This window comes from Empidonax traillii, unplaced genomic scaffold, assembly GCF_003031625.1.
Source record: "Empidonax traillii isolate 1590-97213 ecotype Southwest subspecies unplaced genomic scaffold, ASM303162v1 scaffold292:size1342341, whole genome shotgun sequence".
Lineage (NCBI taxonomy): Eukaryota > Metazoa > Chordata > Aves > Passeriformes > Tyrannidae > Empidonax > Empidonax traillii.
In genome coordinates this window covers 354,321-376,513 of record NW_020955485.1, presented here as the reverse complement: position 1 = coordinate 376,513, position 22,193 = coordinate 354,321, and the positions used below count along the sequence as shown (strand labels likewise).

The window sequence follows — 22,193 nt, the reverse complement described above, 5'->3', positions numbered from 1 at the left end:
CAGGACACCCAGCTCAGCACACAGGGCTCTGTCCCAGTCCGTTTTCCCCTGGTACCATTCTTCTATTGCCCTACCTCTGCTCCTGCCTGGCCCAGTGTCACCTCTGGTGCAGGCCCAGTACAGGCTAACACTGTCCCACTACAGCACTGTTGTTGTACCAGTATGCCTTGCCGCTTTCCCAGTACAGCCCAGTGTTACTTTCCCTACAGCCCTGGCACTGTTCCAGCATGGCCCAGTATAGCTTTTGTAACATCCTGGTCATTCTAGTGCGTCCCTCCCAACACAGCTTGGGTGTTCTCAGAGATACCCCAGTCCCCCACATTGGGGATGGAAGGGCAGGTGGCAGCACTGGGTCTCTCCCACGGGCCCCATGAGGCCTTAGCCCAGTGCAGTTGTAGTGGAGTGACTGGAGTAGTGACTGCTGCCCCAGAGCACTTGCAGTGGTCTGCTCTGCACTGCCATGGGTGTCTGTGCCCAGCCCCAGGCACCTGGCTGGTTGTGGTGCTGTAGGACAGTGCCTCCATGGGTGGGCTGTACTCTTTGTGCCATCATGGAGGTGGGGGAGAGAGAGTCCAGCTGTCCCTGTGCCAGTGGGCACCATTGCCAAGGACTGTGCCCGCAGCCTCTGCCATGAAGAAAGGCATGGCTGGCAGTGTGGCTCCAGCTGTGGTCACTGGACACCACTCTGGTCCTCTCCAGTGCCACCCCACAGCCCATGAGGTGTGGCCCCAGCCTGGCATTGACTCCCATGCCCTGTACCCCCCCAAATACACACCCCCAACCCCAGCAATGCCAGGGCCTGCAAACCCCACTGGAGCTCAGCAGGGGCCCACTGCTGCTAGGAAGAGACAGGAGGCAGATGGGCAATATCTCTGGTTTAATAAATACATCTTGATCCCCGTCCACAGACACCATAAATTACATGAGAAGCCCAGCCGAGCCAGGGTGGGTGCAGCAAACGGGGGCCAGAGGGATTTTACACTATGTACAACGCGGGCGTGAGGCCTGCTGGCCAGTGGGGCTTGGAGGGGGAGGGCAGCAGGTGCCCTGGCTTCTCTTAGCCCAGCCTATGCCCACTGGCATGAGTGGGTAGGGCAGTCCTGGCATCGCAGTCATGCTGAGATGGGGTGCCCAGTCTGGGGGCCTGGCCATGTGCACCCCGCTGTGCTCCTCTGTGCCCCCCACTCTGGGCGGGCAGGGGCAATAGGCGGTGGGGACTCCCCCCTGCCATCTAGCCTTGCTGTGTGCTTGCCCTGCTCCGGGCAGCAGTCACTGCTCAGTGGCTCCATGCCTCCACCTTGTCATCGAGGACCTTCTCCTGCGCATCCGAAGGGGTGTCCAGGGCTGTGGGGAGGAAAGTGAGGCTGAGGAATGGGCACAGGATGTTCCAGGAGGGCATGTGGGGTCGTTGTGCCAGCCCTAGCTCAGCACCAAGGGTCCTGGGAGGTACAGGGGAGCAGATTGTGGAGCGGCGCCTATGCGTGTGAGCAGCAGCACTCACCACGGCACTTGGCACAGCAGGGGTTGTCCCTTGTGGCAGGGCTGGTGCAGGCAGACGGGGGACACTCCTGGCGCTGGCAATGTGTCTCCCCTGACTGAAGGACATAAAAAGGGGCTGAGCACCACAGGTGGGGGGCAGCAGCTCCTCAGGGTGCAGTGGGTGCCCGGGGTTTTTTGTTCACCTGCCCCTTTTCTGGGCATCACCACCCGTCCTCAAAGCCCTGAGGACTGGCACAATGGCACCTTCCCCTATTGCTGCCCCAGGCGGGCACACTCACCACACACCAGCACAGGATACACTTCATTTCCCCAAAAGGGGGCACGGAGGGATGCCAGCTCTCGTTGTTGAGGTACCAGCGGCGCCCAAAGCGGCACGCCCGTGGCCCATCTGCCTGCATGGAGTCAGCCAGCTCGGGAACACTCTTCTCTGGGGCTGCAGGAAAAGGCAGTGGGAGGCTGCCTACCTGTGGCAGGGCACCCCGTGGCACTGCCAGTGGGGGCATGCAGGGGCTATGAAGGGAGAATGGAAGGTAGGGGAGGGGTGCAGGTACCTGGGCACTGCTTGCAGCAGTCGGAAGGGCTGACGCGCACAGGGTTGGCACAGGTGAGCCGCGGGCACTGCACCTTTTCACAGTGCACTTCACCCGTGGTGCCCTGCAGGGAGTGCATGGGGCTCATGGGAGGCACGGGGCAGCTGGCACCCCACTCCATGATTTGAGTCCCTGCCCAGTAACCGAGAGCACCCGTAGGTGCCAGACCAGTTTGGGGGGCAAGTCTGGAACCTGCACTCACCTTGCAGGTACAAATGGCACATTTGATAAGGCCAAAGGGGGGCACAACAGGGTGCCAGCGAGTGCCAGAGCCTCGCCATGTTTTGTCCCCGTCAAAGTAGCAGCCTGGGAGAGAGAGAGAGAGAGAGGAAGAAGAGGAAGGCATAGCCCTCGTGGGGGTGTTGGGGAGGCTGAGAGGAGCAGAGCTGCCCTCTCAGCCTGTGCCCACTAGGACTCACCCTCACTACTGTCCCGTGCTCGTTCCAGCTTCAGCTCTTCCTGCTCTCTCTTCTTCTCTACAAGGAAGAGGAAGGCCATGAGGGGGTGCACACAGTGCCAGCAGCAAAGTCTCAGAGAGAGACCTTGTTCTCAGAGGGAATCCCTCAGCATGAAAACCCCTCTATGCCCCAGCTACCTTCACAGATGGGGCAGCACAGCTCTTCAGGGTGTACCTGGTGGGTACAGTTGAGGGGCTGGCACAAGATGGGATCGCAGATCACTGTGCGCTTCTGGGGACAGCAGGAATGGGGTTCATTACAGGGGCATTACTGATGAGTGCTGCCCCTAAAACACATCCCCCTGGCTTGTACCTGGCAGCTGCAGATGGAGCACTTTTTGTCATAGTCGGGTGCCCAGCGGGTGCCGTGTGCCCGGTGTTGACCCTCAAAAAAGCAGGAGTTGGGGTCCTTCTTCAGCTGCTCCAGGTCCCTGGTTTTAGTGCCCTCCGAGAGCTGGGCCTCGCCCAGGGCCTCCTCTGGAGTCAGGCGGGTCCCTCCTGCATGGCACTGATTGGGGATGTGCACCTGGAAGGGGGCAGGAGGTTACTTTGTTACCCTCCGTGGTCAAGGCTGGTGCAGGAAGCACCCATAACCACAGAACGCATCATGTTGTAATGCTGGGGCCACGCAACATCATTTCCCCCATCCTGTGCCCTTCTACCCTGTTCCAGGCAGTGCCACCCAGCTGGGGACCCCAGGCAGCAGTGGGGATGGGAAGGGATGCCCTGCCCTGATAAGGACCTACCCGTCCCCGCATCTCCCCATGGGGGTGTGCTTTGGTGCTGACTTGCAGGAAAGCGGTGCCCTGGGCCAGGTGTTGCAGCAGATCGGCATCCAGGTCCTTCACCACTCCCTGAGCCTGTCAGGGCAAGGGGAGGTAAAGACGGTGAGATCTGGCCCAGCCCCTGCCATGGGGTGCCCCAACCAGGTGCCCACCTCACCTCCGTGCTATAGAAACCCTTGAGCAGGCGCTTGTGCTGGTGGGGACGGGCACCCATCTCGCCCAGCTCGGCCACCCCGTGGAGATGGGCACTGACAGTGCCGTCACTTGGGCGTCCCAGCCCTGCCACCGAGATCTCGTAGTGCAGGTGACAGTGCTCATCCAGCGAGAGCCAGGCATGCCCCCCAGCGCCACTGCTCACTGGGGGGGACACCAGCTGCCCTGCCAACGCCACGGGCATCTCTGTGCGCAGACAGGGGCCATGGGGTTGGTGTGTGAGAGGGCTGCCCCACTGCCCCCCATTACCACCCCACGTGTCCCTGGATACCTGTGTAGCGGGCGAGCAGCCCACTGTAGGGCAAGGAGATGACTTGGCCCCGCAGTTCACCCTCCGCCCAGTCCTTGGTGGCCACGTTGAGGAAGAGCTCGTTTTGCAGAAGCATATGGGCATCACGGGCACTTGGGCTCTGCCAGGCACCCCAGGCCTGCCACCAGTGGGAGACAACAGAGGTTGGGATGGCCACTCACCCAAAGCCCCTGTGCCACCCCCCCAGTGTCACTCAGTGCTCACCAGCCCATCCTTGTAGCTGGGTGTCATGTCAAACAGGATGTTCCTCTTGCTCTTCCGCCGGGGCTTGGTCTCCAGCGTGATGCCCACCACCTCACTGGCAGTGCCCACCACCCGCACCTGAAGGCAGGGTGTCAAGGGGCAGTGCCAGGGTGGTAGATGCCCCTGGGATCCTTGTGAGGGAGATGGGTGCCCACCACTTACCTGGTACTCCAGAGTGCCATTCTCATGCAGTGCCAGCTTGGCTGAGCCCACAGCTCCGGTCTTGGTCGGTACCAGGGCGTCTGCTCCGCACAGCACGCTTTGGATGGCTTCACCCCAGGGAGAGAGGCACAGGGGTGGGTGAGGTTGACAGCAAGGTGGGCATGGCCACCCCCCTGCACCCCAGGGCGCCTGGCCCCGTGCTCACTGTCACAGCTGCGGCGGGTGGTGATGGTGCCTGCCAGCTGACGAGAGTGCCGGCCCTCCGTCTCGGCCACGATGCGGAGCTGCCCCTGCACCAGCCACTGCAGCTCGTGGGCGGACAGATCACTCAGCACCTCTGCGAAGTCGGGGTCCTGCCAAGGGGAGTACAGTGCCATGGATCAGCCCTGGTGCCCTGGGCACTGTGGCTGTCAGGGCATGCAGGGGAGCAGGTGGCTTTACCTCCTTGGTGATGTTGGTCTGGACCTCCCGCAGCATCTGGCCCTGGTGCAGTATGCGGACCCTGAGTGGGACTGAGGAGGATTCTGGACAGGGAAGAGGGAAGTGGACCCACTGGACTAGTGGTCTGCAACCATTGTCAGACCATCCCTCTGTGCCTACCACCCCAAACCCCTGCACCCATCCCCCCTTTCTTGCCAGCTGCCTGCCCTGTATGCCTGAAGCCTCACCACTCCCTCCAGCACTCCCCAAATCCTTGCACACTCACATCCCAAACCCATCCTTCTTGTATAGTGACCCCCACACTCCATACGTGCTCCAGCATCCCCTGGCCTCACACTCCCCCATAGGAGCACACCACACACCCCAAATCACACAACAACCCCTACTCACACTTTACATTCCCCCCTGTATCAGCTCCTATACCCACCCTGAGCCCTACACCTAGTTCAGACACCCATCCTGGCCCCACAGATGCTGACACATGCATCCTGAGCCACAGATATGCTGTGCACCCCTCTAGCCTATGCAGCCCCCTCTGGACAGTGCCAGGCCCCACAGGGTGTCCCTGCCCGCCCTCACCCCCAGCGCCAGGCTCCAGCAGCCCCCGGGCCATGAGGATGAAGTGCAGGTTGCTCTCAGTGTCACTCAGTGTCAGCATGGCCATGCCCCCAGCACCCAGGTGCAAGGGGTCCGACGAGGTCAGGATGGCACCAAACGTCTCTGTGCAGAGAAAGGGGGCATGAGTGGCATTCTGGGGGCACCCACTGGGTGGGCATGTAGGAGCTGGACTTACCTGCGAAGAGTGCCCGGTGCTTGAGGATGTGCCCATGGACCTCTCCGGAGGGCTGTGCCCGGGTGATGAGGGACACACGGAGCTGCTCCCCCCGCAGCAGCTGGACGTTGGCTTTGGACACTGTCCTCCACATCCCACAGAGCTGTGGGTGACAGATGAAAGGGCTGGGCAGGGGCTGGGGGACACCGCACACCTGGGCAGGGAGTGGGAGGGGCACCATGCTGCCCTGCCCTCCCAGCCCCTCTCACCATGCCATCCTCGGGGACAGCACTCTTCTGCACGGGGTGCTCGAACAGCACGTTGCCCTCAGGGTCACTGAAACGCACCCGGCTCGGCCGCCCCAGCCTGCAGGCACCAGAGGGTGAACAAAGACCACTTGCCTGGCCCCCTTCCTCAACTGGCACCACCCTTACTCAGCATTAGGCATAGGGGTGTGTTGGGGAGGGCACATGAGGTTCACCCAGGGATTTGGGGTGGGCAGGAGAAGGATAGCGTTCCCCTGGGGTTCCAAGTGCCACGCTCTGCCCACCCCTGCCAGGACTAGCCCAACACTGCTGTCCTGTCAGATGCCAGCTTGGCAGGGGTCCTCTGGGCTCCCCTAACCCAGAGCAGAGCCTAACTGGCACAGAACAGAACGGGTGTCCCCCCTGGGAAAGGCAGCAGGACCAGACCTGCTGGGAGCCGAGTGCTCAGGCTGTAAATAAGGAGCATTTTCGGCACTGCTTGGCTCCCCCGGTCAGAGCTGGAAATTAGTCACCACTTTACTATGCAAAGGGGCCTGGAAGCGAGGAATAACAGAAGAAACTGGAGCAGGAGGAGGGAGGGAGAGGAGAGGCTCTGCCGCTGGCAGGCATCCGGGGAGGGCATGGCAAAAACAGGGGAACCTGGCAGCAGCGCCCTGGTGGTGCCCACCGGCAGAGCCTGCAGGGTGGCACAGCATTTCTGCCAACTGCACCCACAGGAGCCCTGGAGCCGTTCCCATTTGTTCCCACTCCAGACCTGGAGGCAAATGGGTGAGGCCGAGCCGGCGCCGTGGGTGTGCCGAAATCCCGGCCACTGACCCAGGCTGGAGCCCCAGCACACTGCTGCCTCCCCAAATTTCTCACCCTGTCAGTGCGAGGCTGTGGCACCACAACAGGGGACGTCAGAAGGGAAACTGAGGCACAAACACAGTAGCATCCCCCACTGAGAGCCAAGAGCTGCCTGCTGTGCCAGCCTGGGCAGGGGATGGGGAGCAGGACTCACCGCTCGTAGCTGATGGAGAAGAGCAGGGATGAGCGCAGCAGGGTGAAGCGAGCCTTGGCCACGGCATTGGATGTAGGGTGCCACGGCTCCAGGCTGCTCGTCAGCAAGGCCACAAACTCTGGGGAGGGATGCTGATGGTGATTGGGAGCACAGAGGGGTGCGGTGCCTCCCCCTGCTGCTGCCCAGGCGGGTGGGTGGCTCACCTGTGCGGGCATCGTCACGGGCCAGTCCCTCGGAGCTGAGGTAGGAGCGGTCATTGTAGGGCTTGTCCAGGTCATCCTTCTTGTCCTGGAAGTACTCAAATGTGTCGAAGTGGGGTGCAAGGTTTTTCTCTGGGGGGCCTGGCAAGGTTGGCATGGGGTGGACACAAGGGGAGACCATCATACCAGGCTACCTGTGCCCAAGAGCTCGGGGAGGAGGACAATAACAAATTTCCCCTCCTCAGCTAGACCAAGAAGTGTCCTGTGAATTACTGTGGTCTCTGAATGGGGGTGCAGGGGAATGCTGTGCACAGACACATGGACATTTAGCCCTGTGTGCCCTCCCTGCACCCCTTTCAGGGTGGTTCAGGGATGACAGTGCCCTACAGAGCTCCCCCATTCCTGACATATTGTAGGCACTGGTGACTTCCATAAGAAGTCAATCAACTCTTTTCAGAAGTGTGTGCAGTGCCCCCTTTCCCAGGCCCACGGGAAATGCTGTGGGTGCTGGGGAATTCCCTGCAGGAAGGCACCTGCTGTTCTCACCTTTGGGGCAGGTGTGGCAGCAGTGCCCTGGCAGCAGCGTGGCCCGGGGACAAGCAGGCACGGGGCAGTCCTGCTTCATGTTCTTGCAGTTCACTTTCCCCACTGGCTTCCCCCGGCGGTTCCTCTGCTGAGGGAGGGGGCAAGAAGAGCCTGTGAGAGCCATGCCAAGGTGTACCAGGCCATGCCAAGGTGTGCTAGGCCATGCCAAGGTGTGCTAGGCCATGCACTCGCAGCACAGCCTGGCTTTTCCCATCTGGAGCCCCCGGACACCTTGCACAGCCCCCAGCTGCCTGTAAGGCAGCCAAGACCGGGCCCCCCTCCCCACGGCCCCCAGCCCCCTGACCAGCTGTGCGTGGCCCCGCCAGTCCCGGCCTCGGGGGGCTGCTCGGAGGGAGGGAAGAGGCCGGGGGCCATCCCCGAGGAGGGAGAGAAAGAATGAAGCCTGATCCTTTAAACCCCCCTTCTCCTCCCCGCTGCTGCGCGGGAGGACATCCAGGTGTCCGGCTGGCTGGAAGGATCGCGCTTCTCTCTTCCATGGGAAGGAGAAGGGAAGAAAGGGCTGTATTGAACGAGGGGTCGAACTCTCTCCCTGCCAGCCCCGTCCCCAGGAGGGTCGGGTCCTGGGGGTCTGCCGGGCAAGGGGGGTTGCGGGGCCACTCACCGGCTCGCAGTGGCAGATAACGCAGCGCATCACCCCGAAAGGCTCCCCCAGGTCCGGGTGCCACGTCTCCTCCAGGGCATAGAAGTGCCCCCCGAAGGCGCAGCCTGCGGAGACACCACCACCACCCACCGCCGTCCCCGGTCACCTCCGGGCCGCGGACACCCCCCTGCCGCACCCCCGGACCGGCCGGCACCGCCCCGCCGCCCGCTGCGCTCCCGGTGCCGGTCCCAGTGCCGGTCCCGGCCAGCCGCGGGGCCCGGGGCGGGATGCCAGAGGAGGGGGGGTGCAGACATGCGGTGCATGGACGGGAGTGCGGGTGGCAGGGAGGAGGTGCCCGACGCGGGATGGGCGAAGTGGGGCGCGGCAGGGGCTGGTGCAGGACGAGGGGAGCACGGAGCGGGGAAAGAGGAGGGGTGGAGGGTAGGGGGCTCCTACCTGCCGCCCCGCCGGGGGGCAGCGGGTCCGTGTCGGGCCGGATGGGCAGGGCGAGCTTGGGGCGGGCGGCGCGGCCAGGCAGGGGCCGGAACGGGAGCAGGGCGAGCAGCAACAGCGCGGCGGCGCGCATGGTGCCGGCCGACCGGGGCGGGCGGACCGGGACCGGGGGCGGCGGCGGGGAATGGGGGCCGGGCGCTGCCGGGCGCTGCCGCCGCCTCTGCCCGGCTGCCGGCTCCGGCTCCGCTTTATAGGCGGCGGCATGGGCAAGCGGGAGCTGCGAGCCCTGTGCAAACAAAGGCCCCGCTAATGAGGCGCAGGCAGCGGCCGGCCGGGGGGGATGCGCCCCCCGCCGCGCTCCGACACCCCCCCGGGCCCCGGCCCCGCCGCTCCTGCCGGGCACGGGCCGTCCTGTCCTGTCCTGTCCTGCGGCACCCCGGAGCACGTGGCTGCCCTGCCGGGCAGGGAATCCCCTACATTTCATTGTCCCCTCCCTACTCTGGGCGTGGGGTACCCCCGAGTGTAGAGCATCCCCACTCCCATCCCAGCCACAAGGCATGGGGAACCTGAGCGATGGGACTTGTAACTAGGTGATCATTCAGGTCCTTTCCAACCCAATCATGTCTATATGATTTTATGATATAAGCCTCCCTCAGGGCACTGGGCACCTTCAGGGGCTGAGCACCTTGGGGACCCCCCTCTCCCAATTCACACAACACCCACTGGGACACAGGGCACTGTGGAGACACCACCACCGCCATCCACATCCCTTCCCACACACCTAGGGGTGTTTCTGAGCACTGGGCATCCTCAGTATGCCCCCATTCACATGCCCCTCTCCAAGGCCATGAGCCCCCCAGGGAGTCCTTCATCCACGTAAGCCACCTTGGGAATAAGGCATTTGCAGGGCACACCCGTTCAAATGCCCCAATCCATATACTCTCTTTGGCATAGGGCACCTACTGGGAAGAGAGCATCCTGGAGTCTCCCCATACACACGGTCCACCCTCAGTCATGAGCCTTCCAGGGCTCACTGCCCCCTGTCTTGGGCATGAAACATCCTGGGGACTCCTTCATCCACTCAGACTGCTCCCAGGCCATTTGGCAGCCCAGGACGTGGGGTACTGCAGGGCATTGTCTGTCCACAGTCCCATTCAGAACACGGACCCCATGTGGGATAGACCTCTCCCCTGCATTCAGCCCGTCTATGGGACTATGAATCCTCCATCCACTCAACACCCCTGAGCATGGACTCCCAAATTAGCCAACCCCCACCCTCCAATCCACACTGCACTTTGCAAAGTCATACACCCCCCACAGCTTGCAACTTGTGCCTTCAACATTCCTAAATTCCTCCAGCCGCTGCCCACCTTGGGCAGAGGAAGCCTCCAGAGTGAGACCCTGGGCTCCTGCTCACCAGTGACAGTGGCTGTGTGGGCACAGGAGCCAGGATGCCTGGGTTCCCTTGCTCAGGGTTGGAGGGGGCAGCTGTGGTGAGGAGGAGGCTGTGAGAGCAGCACCCAGCACCAGCCCCACTCTTCACCCACATGTGCCTGGGCTGGCCAGGGTGGCAGTGGTTGGCAGTGAGTAGACACCATGGAAAAACCTGTGGAGAGCATCATCCAGCTGGGTAAACTGAGGCATGAATCTCAGGGAGGGGGAGCAGGTGAGGAGTGGGGCCAGCATGTGTCACCCATGTCCTTGTTGCCACCTCTGCGGAGAGGGGGCAGGGAGGGGCTGAAGGTGGTGGGTGCGTGGCAGGCAGGCGCCCAGTGTGGGGAAGACGGGTGTGGAGGGGAGGAGGGGGAAGAGCAGGGCTGCCAAAATCAACTCTGGGCGGTACAAACACCCGGCCAGCTGCGCAGTGTAGCTAGGGAAACACAGCACAGCTGGAGCACAACAGGCCCCTGCCTCCCCAGAAAGCTCCTCCTGGGCCTCCCCACAGCCCACTGAGTGGCTGGGGGGGCTGCAGCCCACCTCCCTGTGCCCCCAGTGGCAGCTCACATGGGATTGGCCATCCCCAGCTCACCCATGTCTGCCCCATCCCGTTCTGTGTCCCAGTTTGGCACATGTCCCCATGCAGTGGGCACCTCTCCCAGGGAGGGCAGTGGGGCACGGGGGCTTGGCCGTGCTGGGGACCTGGCCCTTGGCAGGAGCTGGCAGAAGGCAATGAGGAGCAGTTGGGCTTCCCCAGGCAGGACAGCTCGTCAGCATCGCCAGGGCTGGGACACTGCCAGGACCCCAGGCATCCCCCCAGATATCCCTCCGGGCATGGCTGAGCCTGACACCCTGCTGCTTGCAAGCACTTTCTGCAAGCAGGAACCATGCCTGGCAGCATGGCATCCCTTGTCCCTGTTCCCGCCCTGCTGTCCTCAGCAGTGTCACTGACCTGTCCCCTCTCCTCTCTCCCGGTATCCTCGCTGGCTTGGGATCCAGTGACGTGGAGGGCAGGGGAAGGTTGGGGTCTGTGTGGCTGTGCCAGCGTTGCTTCACGGTGCCCGCTGCAGCACGGCAGCGGCCCTGGGGATGGCGGAACGTGAGCAGAGCTGATCAGGGAGGAGGCGGGATGGCTCCCAGCTGTCCCGCCGGTGCCAGGAATCCGGTGCTGGCTCTGTGCACCCAGAGCTCGTCACAGTCTCCTGGCTCGTCTGTGGGACACGGGGAAGCAGTGGGGGAAGCTCCCTCCCCTTTCATAAGGAAAAGAAGGAGTGATGGGAAACCCTTCTGGCTGCAGCTTTCCACATGGGGTAATTCGAGGCAGAGCGTAGCAGCATGAGGGAGAGAGGGGCTGCAGACGTATCCTGGCACTTCCAGGCTGGGACCAGATTGGTATGCTGGCATGGGGCCTGGCAGGGCAGGTGGGTGCTGGGCATCCCTCCCCAGGGAGGGGGCATGGCCACTGCAGTGGGGGCACGTGAGCAGGGGGGAAAGGGATGCCCCAACCCTGCCTGGACTTCCATCATCCACAGCCTGATCTGCCCCTGGAAATGCCCCCCCTCATCAAGGGGCAGAGGTTGCTTACCAGAACCTGGGGGGTCCCTGTGCTCTTGGGGAGGGGTGGTGCCTGCTGAGGGAGGTGCTGGGAAAGGGTCCTGGTCTTGCCAGCTGCTTCCCAGCGCCCGCACATGTGTGTGAGCAGCAGCAGCGCCCTGCACAAAGGCAGCTCTGAGGCTCCGGAGCTGGGCCTGGCGTCAGCACATCCCCAGCGGGGCTGCCGGCTGAGGGCAGCTGGAGCTGCACCAGGATGGAGACAGCTGGCCACGGTCAGCCCCAACTGCCCCACCTGGCACCCGCACCCCTCTGCCACCTCTACTCAGAGCAGGCACTGCCTTGTCCCCTTTGGGAAGGTGGTGATCCTGTGAGGTATCATCCCATCTCAGCACAGCATGGGTGGGATGCCCCACAGGTGCCCCCCAAAACAACCTGCAGTGCTGCCAGGGCTTCGTGGGCACGTGCCCTGCCCAGTGGTGAGGGTCCTATGGAGGATTCCAGAGGGTCGTGGTGCTAGGGCTGTGCCATGCCTGGCATGGGGGCATCGCAGCAGGCCCTCACCCATGTTCTGCCCCATGCAGTTCCTATTGTCTGCCCTCATTAGCTGCTGCCTGCTCGAGGCTTTGAACACGAGCTGGGTTTGGGGCGGCAGGAAGGAGCCTCTGCTCCCCAAGGATGGGGTCATGGCGAAACTGCATGCTCTGGCCCCCTCTTCCTGCAGCTTCCCACTGCCTCCTGGGCACCCCACCCCCGCTCCAGGCATGAGCCTGGAGATGGGAAGGCGTGTGGGTCACCCCTTCTCTCCAAAAAGAGCCCCCCTCAACTGACCCGCCTTGTCGCGGGGCATGGAGAGCCGTCAGCCTCCCCAAAGCTTTGTGCTGAGTGCGGCTTGTGCCGTGTCTAATCCCCCCGGCCTCACACACACGCGGCGGGGCGGGGGGGGCCTGTCGTAATGGGTGGAAATATCTCATAATTCACGTTGGACACAGGGATTACAGCTGTTCCGGCAATATTTGCACAACTGGTAGGCGACTTGCAGGGCTGGGCTGTCCCAGACGAAAGCTAAGGGGGGGTCTGGGGATTGAGGGGGTTTTGGGGGTGGCAGGTATAGAAAAGGGGTACAGTTTGAGGGGTGCTGGATGGGGGGAAAGTGGATCTTTTCTGTCTGTGAACACATGGAGTTTATTACAGAGGGTGCGTTGCTGGCATGGTGGGAATGGCTGGAGTTCTCGCTTTCATCCCATCCTGGTGTGGTGGCCACGGCTCAGGGAGCAGAATGGAAACCCCAAAAGAGTCTCGTCTGCCATGCCAAGCAGCCCCTGGCAGTGCCCTTGAACACCCCACCTCGTCTCAGTGCACGATCAACACCACAGAGCTCCCTGCTCATAGGAGCACCCAAAGGTGCTGGTGTCCCCCTGGCCCCGAATGTCCCCTCCTCAAAGGCTTTGTGGAGTGACCCCAGCAGGAGGAAGGTGGGGGGCATTCAGGGCATGGGGGGGCCTTGTTTGGTATGGGGATTAGCAAGCTCCCAGAAGCGATGGTGGTCTCCCCCCTCCCCACCGGACATGCAGGCAAATATTTGTGCCCAGACTTCGCAGGACAGCGAGAAGGAATTTCATTCTTGCGCCCACCTGCGGCTCGGCTGCCTGGCATTAACCCCTTCACCACTCCATGGGATGGAGGGAGAGGGATGAGGTGCCCTGCAGGCGTATCCTGCGCCCCACTTTGGAGTGAGGAGTTCAGATGAGGAGCAAGATGGGAGAAGGGGCACAGTGGAATCACCCCAGGTGCCAGCAGAGCTACTGACACAAGCTGCCCTTGCCCAAAGCAGTAGCTGGAGAGTTTGCCCATGGGCATCCTCTGGGAAGCACCCTGGGCTTTGTGCTGGGCAGCAACTGGCCTGCTGGCAATTGGGAAAGGTGGGAAAAACCGTGCCAGCCTTCATCCCCAAGCTGCAGCACCCTGATCAAGGTGCCCTTTGCGAGTCCCTTTGCCCAGCAGCGACACGGTGCTCTCCTGGGACAGCTGTATGGGAGCAGTTCGAGGAGGATTTGCCCACGGATGTTTATTGGAAATTTGCAAATATAGAAAAAAAAAAGCCTGGAGGATCCAGGAGGGACCCTGCTCTAGGGGACTGCCCGTGCCCGGTGAGGGGAGCCCGGGTAGAGAGTCTCCCGCTGCCTGGCACCCCCAGAGTCCCGCTGTGCTCCTTTCCCTGGCCCCGGGGCCAGCTGTGCCCTGAGCAAACGGGGCTGTTTGCTCACGCCGGGATTAGCCGCTCTCTTTGTTCCTTTGACTTTCTCTTCCCTTTATGCCAGACCCTTTTATGGGGGCTTCAAAGGGGGCTGGGACCCCCCTCCCTGCAGCTGGAAGGCCAGGTTTGCTTCCCATGCTACCCTGGCCTTGCACTGACATCCTGGGGTACCCACTGAGCACATCTGGGTGGCCCGTGGGGACAGCAGCTGTGCCACCGATCCACAGTCTCCCCCCTATCCCGGCGTCTTCCCCCTCTTCCCCCCCCCTTCCCTTGACTCCTGGCACCTCCTGCTGTCTTCAGCACCTTGGCAAAGTGGGTGCGAACGGCTGCCCCTGCAGCGGGATTCCCGGCACTTTGCACCCTGTAAGGAGAGGTGGGAAACTTGGCACCGGGATCCGGCCAGCTGTGCAGTCCCTCGGCCCCCGCCTGGCTTCCTGTCCCCTGCCAGAGCCCTGGCTGCCTGGACGGAGCCCCCTCATCCTTCTGGGGGTCCCTTTGCCTCACTGCCCCCGCACCCTCTCCCTCCACGGCACACAGCATCCCTGGAATCAGGCTGGGGCCCGCAGCTGGGCCTCCCCCTCCCCCCCCATCCTCCTCTGTCCCTCCGGTACGGGCAGCAAATGCTAGCATCGCTCTTTCCAGCAGAGGAATACCAGGCTGCCTACGGGCACAGGCTGACACTGCCCGATAGCTTCTGGCATGTCTGAAAAGGAGCATTTTGGAGTGAAGGGACTATTATGGGCACCTTAGGGTGCCTCATTGCCCGTGGGGCCTCATTAGACTTTCAGTTTCCCCTGATGGGTTTGTTTGCCTAATGAAGAGGGAATGCAGTGCACCTGGCGTCGCCAATGGCTTTGCCAGGGAGGGATGGGGACATGGGCACAGAGGGGATCACGGCAGGGACTGACATGGGGCTGGTGGTGGGACTGGGGCCAGCGCTGGCAGAGGGGTTGAGGGTGCTGACTGGTGTGTTTGCAGCTTGTCACGTCCGCAGATGGGCCACGGCCGTGCGGGGGGAGCCTGGAGGTGTTTGACCCCGGTGCTCACAGGTCCCGTTGCCGCAAGCTGTGCCCAGGCGGGCTGGGCTGCCAGTCTCATCCCTGGAGCTGTGGCACCCACTGGACCCCCCATCCGGGTACCCCGCAAGGTGGGCTGTTGTGGGCTGAGCAGGGCTTGGGGCAGGCGGAGCGGCGCTGGGTGTTTACTCTGACTGTTGTCACCCGGCCAGGCGCTGCCGGGAATCGCCGGCCGCAGGAACAGGGGTGGGAACGTGCGAGCGTGTGCGAGAGCCGGGGTGTGAGAAGGAAGTGCACGAGCTATGGGGAGACTGTGAGCAAGAGGATGTGGGCTGGGAGCGGGGTGTCCCCCAAAGGGAAGTGTGTGGGAGGCTGTTGGGGCGGGGGGTTATCTGGGCGCGTGGCCTGACGCGTGCCAGGGGAGTGCGCATGAGCACACGCGGGTCTGAGGGTGCACGTGGGGGGTGTGTACCGTGTGCCATTATGGACACTCATGTACACAGGGGTATGAGGCTCTGCACCCCCACCTAGAGCGCCTGGTGGGGACTGGCTTTGCTGGGGGATGTCATGGCCATGCCAGGGCCTGGCGCTGAACAGACCCTAGGTGCTTCTCCCACCCACCGCACTCCCAGTCAATACCCCCAGTGAAACAGCCCTGGGACCATGCGCCAGCCACATCCTTGTGCTCCATCACCCTCCCCAGCTTAGAGGAGTCTCTGTGCATCACAGCCACCCTAGGGATTTCAAGCTCCCCACGTTGCCTCTGGGTGATGGATGCAGGGATCAGACCACAGCTCTGAGTGAGGGTTACCAGGGATGGGGTCTAACTTTGGGAAAAGGTCACCAAGGATGAAGTCTACTTCTGGGACAGGGTCACCAGGGACAGGGTTAATCTCTGTGAGAGGATCTTCAGTGGCTTTCATATCTGTCTGCCACAGCCGGGAGCTGATGCTCCCAGGGCTGTCCAGTGCAAGGTCACTGACGCCATCCCTTCTGCAGGTACCAGGGACACCCCTAACCCGTGGACAGGCACGGCAGAGGCACTGACCACCGACGCGCCGGCTGCCGAGTGCTCAGGACGGGTGGCAGGTGAGCAGCGGCCGAGGGCGCCCAGGGACGCCTTTCCCTAGCCCAGAGCCAAGGGAGGAAGCGGCGGGAGGCAGGAAGCCGTCCCCCGGGCCCGGGGCCCCTGATGTGATTTTGCTCGAAGGTCAGCGGCGACACAACAGGAAATCGTGCTGCCTCGGCTGGGCGGCCGGGCCGGAGCCGCAGAGCCGCGCTGTCCCGGGGCCGCTCCCGGCCTCCGGCCCTCCGTCCCGGCTGGGCGGCTCGCGGGGAGCCCGCGCCAACACTGCCCTCCATGGAAGGGGGACGGGAGCCGGGGAGCAGCCGCTGGCCCCAGGGCGGAAGATGCAGGGCCGAAGCCCCCAGCTGAGCATGGAGCTGAACAGTGAGTGCGCGGCTGGAACGGGGGACGGGAGCACGCAGGAAGGGACAGTGGAGGCTGTGGCCCCAGAGACAGAGTGTGCCCTGCGTGATAAGCCCCACAGGTGGGCACCAAACCACAAGGGTGGCTTTGGACTGGTTGGACCTGGCCACTGCCAGCATGCGAGGGCAGCCAAGCATCTCTCCATACCCATCCTAGGCAAACAGACTGTGCCAAGGCCTTCTGGGGACAGGTGCAGTGCCAGGGCAGGTAGCGAGGCAGGAGGAGGTACGGAGGGCCTGTGGAGAGGAGATGCCTGTTGCCAGGATGAGCATTCCCTGGGCACAGCGGCATGCCAGCAGCACTGGGGGAGGCAGTGCTAGCAGGAGAGCACTCAGCCAGGGCAGCAGCAAGGACCAGATGTTCCCTGTGGGACATTGCAGGCCGGGATTCCCGAAGCACATGTGACACCCGGAGCTGCTCTTGGCACAGATCCGGAGGGCTGGCCCTGGCCTGGACAGGGAGTGGAGCTCTACTCCCTTGCCTGGAGCAGGTCCGAAAAACCTGGCACAGACATGGCTGTGGGGCCCCTTGGCACTTGCCACTGGCATAGAATCCCTGGCTCTCCCGAGTGAGCACTGGGCACCCTGTGCTGACTGATTGGAGGGCAGTACCAGGCCCTCCTCAGTCCCCAGACCCTGCACTCCCATCACAGGGCCATTGAGGCTGCCACTGGGATGGGGGGAGGGCTTGCCATTGCAGGCATGGCCCTGGGCTGGTGCTGCCCAGGGAGGGTGGCACAGTGCCCAAGGTAACCCCATCTTCCCCAGGACTGCTCCTCCTCACATCCTTTCTCCTGCACGTGAAGGAAGACCGTGCCAGCCCACAACGGCTGGTCTGTGACAACAGGCTCATCCAGAAGTATATCCTGGAGGCCAAAGACATGGAGAAGAGAGTGGTGAGGATACAGTCCCCCCCAAAACCCAAGGAACACGCACAGCTCCTCAACATCTCCTCTCCCCATTAGGGCCAGTGCCAGGCCCTGCCTGTGCTCAGCTGCCCTGCGGTGCTGCCCTTGGTGGAGTTCAGCCTCCAACAGTGGAAATCCAAATCGGTGAGAGGGGCTGGGAGGAGGGTGCTGGCACTAGCATGCCCATGGGACTGGAGAAGGCACCTTGGATTAGCACAAGCACCAGAAATGCCAAGCAAGATGCCTGTGGGCATATCTGGTGGTATGGGGAGGGTAGAAGACCCCATCCAGACCTAGGGTGGGCACAGGAATGGCCCAGGCCACTCATTATTTGCTCCTTCAGAACGAGACCAAGCGGCGGGAGATCCTGTGTGACCTGTCCCTGCTGGTGGGTGCTGCCACAGGGGCCTTGGGCCAGGTGAGCGAGGAGTGCGGGGCCAGGCAGCTGAACCAGCTTTACCGACACGCCAACTCCTTCTTCCTGCTCCTGCAGACCTTCAGCTGGGAGGTAATACCTCCCCACATGGGCCAGACCACCAAGGCAGAGGTGCCAGCTGGGCTGGGTGGGGCACAACGGCGTTTGTCACCCCTCTATCCCACTCTTGCCCCTCAGGCAGGACACTGGGAGCCGAGCTGCTCCTCACACTCCATGGAACAGACCCACATCACCAGCATCTTCCTCACCTACCGGCAGCTGGTGCAGGGCAAGCTGCGCTTCTTCTTCCATGACCTGGCCAAGGTCTTGTGCAAACAAGGACAGGGGGCCAGCAGAGACCCTCCGTGCGGGGCCCGGTGAAGCTGCACACAGGGTTCACCCCAATGTGACTCTGGAGCAATCCTGCCGGACACTGAGCTGTGCTCTGGGTGCCCAGGAAGATGCCCACAAGGAAAGGGTTGGCTCCTGTTCCTCAAGTCTTCAGAGACCATGCAGCCCACAAAGGCAAAGAGCAACACCCACGTGCTGGTGGGCACAGGCCCTGCTCCCACCTGGGCAGGCACCTCTACTGTGAATGCTTTTTGATTAAAGAGCTATTTTTCTAAAGGGTTGTGTGTGTCCTTCCCGCTGGGCCTGGGGCAGGAGCAGCCCCTCTGGGACACGCTCCCAGCTCTGTCCAGCGCCGGTTCCCTCCCGCGGCAGCCACCAGCACTGCACGGCCCCCCGGCCCAGCCCTGCACAGGGCCTGAGCTGCCACTCCTCACCCCGGCACCCACCTGCCCCTCCCAGCCCTAGCACAGTCCGTGCCCAGAGTGGTAGTGGCTGGAGAAGAGTCCGGGGCAGGTGTGGACTCCCCACCCTTTGGGAAGTGGCAGAGTCCCCCTTTGTGCCCTGTGCAGGCGCATCCACTCCCTGCCAGCCTCATCTCAGCAAGCAGAGCCAGGAGTAGAAAACATCCCAGTTTAATCAAAACCAAGTCAGCCTGCCTTGGGTTGGCTCCTGAGGGAATTGTCCCCAGCCCCGAGGCAGGCAGGCAGCTGTCCCAGTCCGGCTGCCCCTGGCTAGAGCCCGGGCTGAGCCTGCTGATGAGCACAGGAAGGTGGAGGTGAGATGTCATCAGGCAGGACTGGAACACATGGCACCATCTCCACTTGGATGTCAGGCATCCCTCTCTTTGCAAACAGAGCTGCAGATCCCAGTAGGAGTCGGAAGAGGCTGGGATGAAGTGGGGGACTGCTCCCTCCTCCCCAGCTCCAGGGAGGCCAGGCAGCATGGATGCTGTGGCAGAATTTGGGGTCTCAGGGCTCCTGTTTGCTCGCCAGCAGGATGTCTGTGGGGCAGCCATGGAGGTGTGCTAGAAGGCCAACTTCTTCATCAGCAGGTAAACACGAGAGTCCACCTCAAACCCGTGCAGGTTGTTTGCATCTCCCTGCAGCCGCATAAGCAGGCCCCCGTAGGACACGTAGGCAGAGCTGGGACGGGAGGAGAGGAGCAATGAGAGCAGGGAATCCCATGTGAGACCCAAGAGGAGATCCCAGTGCCCCCCACACCACCCTGGGGCACTCACAGGCGTGTGGCCGCCTCTGTGGAGGTCTCGTCCCCTTCGATCCGGTACACCTTGCCGTACATCACGTACTCAAATTGGTCTGCCCTGCAACGGCACAGTGTGAGGATCAAACCTAGGCAGACCCCCCAGCTCAGTGTCTTCTGGGAGAAGGTTTCTCACAGTCACAGAATCAATCAGGTTGGAACAGTCCTTTGAGATCATCACTGACCGATCACCACCATGTCAGTTAGACCGTGGCACTCAGTGCCATGCCCAGCCTTTCCCCAAACACCTGCAGGGATGGTGACTTCATCACCTCCCTAGGCAGCCCACTCCAATGTTTAATCACCCTTTCTGTGAAGAAATCCCTCCTGACGTCCCCTCAATCCCAGTACTTCCCCCTTCCCCCTCCGACGCTCACATGGGTCCAAGCTGGGCCCTGTACCTGGACGGCCGGTCGTCCGTGGGGTTGTACTCGCCGTCATCCAGGGTGCCATCCTCGTACAATGTGCTGGCGATGACCAGGCGGAATTTGTCCCCTGGGAAGAGGGCAGAGGAGAGGTGAGAAGGCAGGAGCACAACCAGAACTCAGGGTGATGGTAGATAGCCATCCCGGCAGGTGTTTTACTTGTGATAGAAAAGCCCTGCCCCTGCTGCCAGTCCTCCACCAGGACTGTGGGGAATGAGTGAAAGGTCACACTGAATTCTGTGTTCCCCCACATCATGGAGGAGATCAGGGCCACCAGGACACCACTTCTGGTGTTTTTGTGGGACACAGCCAGATATTCACAGGGAGAGTCCCAGAGAGCTTGGCTGGACCCTGGGCAGCAGCGTGACCCCTGCAGCACCAGTTCCAGCTCTTCTGTGCCTCACTGAGGGCAAATTCTCTTTTTGACCCATTTAGTGTATTTAGCTGCAGAAGTTCATTTCAGGTCTCCCTTAAAGCTTGGCCATCAGCAGGTGAGACAGTTTCCCCAGATAGTGTCTCTGTGGAACGGGACATTGGTGAGTCTAAACACACGCAGGGTGGTGACCAAGAACCCAGCTCAGCTCCAGCACACTGAGAGTGCCCAGAAAATCCTGTGACTTGGGACAGCACAGGGGCCCAAGGAAGTCTGGGACAACTCATTTCTTGTTCACAGCAAATTCAGGCTCCATCCTCGGAGTGCCTCTCCGACCTCCCCCACCAAAGCTGACACCAGCTGACCCTCTCTGGGCTACCAGCCTGATGGCTTACCGAGGTCCACGGGGTAAATCTGGATGTTCACGTCCAGGATGAGATCCATCTTGAAGGACTCACTCTCGCAGTGCAGGCGAGACACTGGGGAGAGCAGCAGAGTCAGGGACCAGGACAGAGAACATCCCCGGGGGCTGGGTGGGAACAGGGCCCCCTCCCCATCCCTGTCGGGCACCCGAGCTGTTTGGAGGTGGATGCGGGGATGGATGCCGGAGCCTGGGAGCTGACAGGGGTGTGTGCAGGCAGAGGAACACGGTGGGGCGGGAGAAAGGAGGGTTCCGAGGGCCGCGGGGACGGGAGGGGCACAGCAGCGGGGCTGGGGATGCCCCGGGGCAGCGGGACGCTCCGGGGGGAGGCAACAAGCGCAGGGGCCGCCGTGGAAGGAGTAGAGCGGGGACCGGGAGAGGCCGGGGGAGGGCGCAGGGCCCACTCACCACGGTCGAACTTCTTGCCCTCGGGGTCGATGTCCTTCACGTCGAAGATGTCCTCGAAGAGGATCCCGGCCATGGCGGCGGCCCCGTGCCCCGCTCCCTGCCCCGCTCCCGCCCGGCGCGCGCCGATGACGCGCCCTCCCTTCCAGCTCCGGGCGGAAGCAGCTTCAGGGTGGGCGGGGCGACCTCCCTGCCAGCACCGCGGCGGCGGCGGCGAGGGGAGCCCCGCGGTCCTAGTGCCCGCCCCAGTCCGGGGGAGCCCCGCGGTCCTAGTGCCCGCCCGCCCCCGCAGGGCCGGCAGGGGGCGCTGCGAGGCCGCGGATGGAGCCGCGAGCGCCGCGGCCCCGCCCCCGGGCACGGAGAGGCCCCGGCAGCGCCCCCGTGCGGCCGATCCGGGGTGTGCGGGGGGGCCCGGGGGGTCCCCGATGGGGCCCGGAATGGGTCCCTGGGTGAGTCCAAGCTGTCCCGCGGGGGTTCGAGGTGTTCCCGCGGGGGTCCGAGGTGTTCCAGGTGGTGGGGGGTCCGGGCTGCCCCTCGGGGGGGGGGGTCCGAGCTGCCCCCGCGGAGGGTCTAGGCTGTCCCGCGGGGGTCTCGCAGCCCGCGTCCCACTCTTGTGGCACAGAGGAGCTTCACCTGCGTTCCCCGGCCGCAACCAGGCATCGGTGTGATGAGCTGCGCAAGCTCAGCCAGCAATGACCCCAGAGCCTGCAGCCCCCACCGGCTCCTTCCCCCTTCCACTCCAGCGATGGGGCGGGGGGGGGGGGGGGGGCAGACGTGTGACACCGTCACCCGTGTCCTGCCGATGAACCGTGAGGGGAGCAGGGGGGTCTGGCACGGCCGGGGGCTGCTCACACGTCGGGCACCACGGGGTTGCTCCACGCCTGGCATCTGGTCGGAGCCGCCGGCGCGGGTTCAGGAGTTCAGCCCTTTTCCCTCCCCGTTTCCCGAGTGCCACCGCCAGCCTGCCTGAACAGATTTTTCCCTGGCTCAGGCAAGACGTGGCAACGGGGACCCTTCTCCTCCTTTGGGCGGCGGGTGCCCAGACGTGGCACAGAGGGTGCTGTCACAGGGGCTGGTGGGGCAGGCAGGTGGCACGGCTCCGTGGCAGCTCTCCGGGGACCACGAGGCCGTGAGTGGGGACATCTATGGGACACAAGTCTGTCCCTGTGTGTGGCACTGATGTCTGCAGCGAGGTGGGGCATAGCCCACGCTGTCCCCGCGAGCCAGACATCTCCACGTGGTCCGTGGTGGTATCCAGAGCCTCGGTGACCCTGCACCTGCACCGGGATGCCTGTCACAGGACGC

The 22,193-nt window shown here is 63.1% G+C and overlaps 3 protein-coding genes across 5 annotated transcripts; 1 reads left to right on the top strand and 2 right to left on the bottom strand.

The window, feature by feature from the left end:
• Nucleotides 1-882: 882 nt before the first annotated feature.
• CHRD (chordin) lies at nt 883-8,726 on the bottom strand. 2 transcript variants are annotated; one of them, XM_027890637.1, is made up of 23 exons: nt 8,582-8,726; nt 8,147-8,250; nt 7,486-7,612; nt 6,943-7,080; nt 6,740-6,857; nt 5,743-5,839; nt 5,495-5,636; nt 5,281-5,421; nt 4,702-4,784; nt 4,466-4,613; nt 4,261-4,367; nt 4,060-4,176; nt 3,817-3,973; nt 3,490-3,731; nt 3,294-3,407; nt 2,861-3,073; nt 2,686-2,779; nt 2,510-2,566; nt 2,293-2,396; nt 2,052-2,154; nt 1,779-1,933; nt 1,502-1,595; nt 883-1,344 (listed from the first exon to the last, which is right to left on the bottom strand). In XM_027890637.1, exons 1-23 carry the CDS (start codon nt 8,709-8,711, stop codon nt 1,277-1,279), a joined length of 2,853 nt encoding a protein of 950 aa, XP_027746438.1. In that variant the 5' UTR covers nt 8,712-8,726; the 3' UTR covers nt 883-1,276. The 2 variants fall into 2 exon arrangements, with proteins under 2 accessions (XP_027746438.1, XP_027746436.1); XM_027890635.1 differs by lacking the exon at nt 8,582-8,726 and having other exon boundaries at nt 7,486-7,609; nt 8,147-8,234.
• A 7,452-nt stretch (nt 8,727-16,178) lies between these two features.
• Nucleotides 16,179-18,267, top strand: THPO (thrombopoietin). Its single transcript, XM_027890638.1, has 5 exons — nt 16,179-16,292; nt 17,099-17,226; nt 17,296-17,382; nt 17,582-17,746; nt 17,852-18,267. The coding sequence occupies exons 1-5, from the start codon at nt 16,253-16,255 to the stop codon at nt 18,032-18,034; spliced, it is 603 nt and encodes a 200-aa protein (XP_027746439.1). The 5' UTR covers nt 16,179-16,252; the 3' UTR covers nt 18,035-18,267.
• Nucleotides 18,268-18,620: 353 nt separating this feature from the next.
• Nucleotides 18,621-21,029, bottom strand: POLR2H (RNA polymerase II subunit H). 2 transcript variants are annotated; one of them, XM_027890603.1, is made up of 5 exons: nt 20,892-21,027; nt 20,458-20,541; nt 19,666-19,759; nt 19,242-19,325; nt 18,621-19,146 (listed from the first exon to the last, which is right to left on the bottom strand). In XM_027890603.1, exons 1-5 carry the CDS (start codon nt 20,962-20,964, stop codon nt 19,029-19,031), a joined length of 453 nt encoding a protein of 150 aa, XP_027746404.1. In that variant the 5' UTR covers nt 20,965-21,027; the 3' UTR covers nt 18,621-19,028. The 2 variants fall into 2 exon arrangements, with proteins under 2 accessions (XP_027746404.1, XP_027746405.1); XM_027890604.1 differs by lacking the exons at nt 19,242-19,325; nt 19,666-19,759 and having other exon boundaries at nt 19,049-19,146; nt 20,892-21,029.
• Between the last annotated feature and the right edge of the window lie 1,164 nt (nt 21,030-22,193).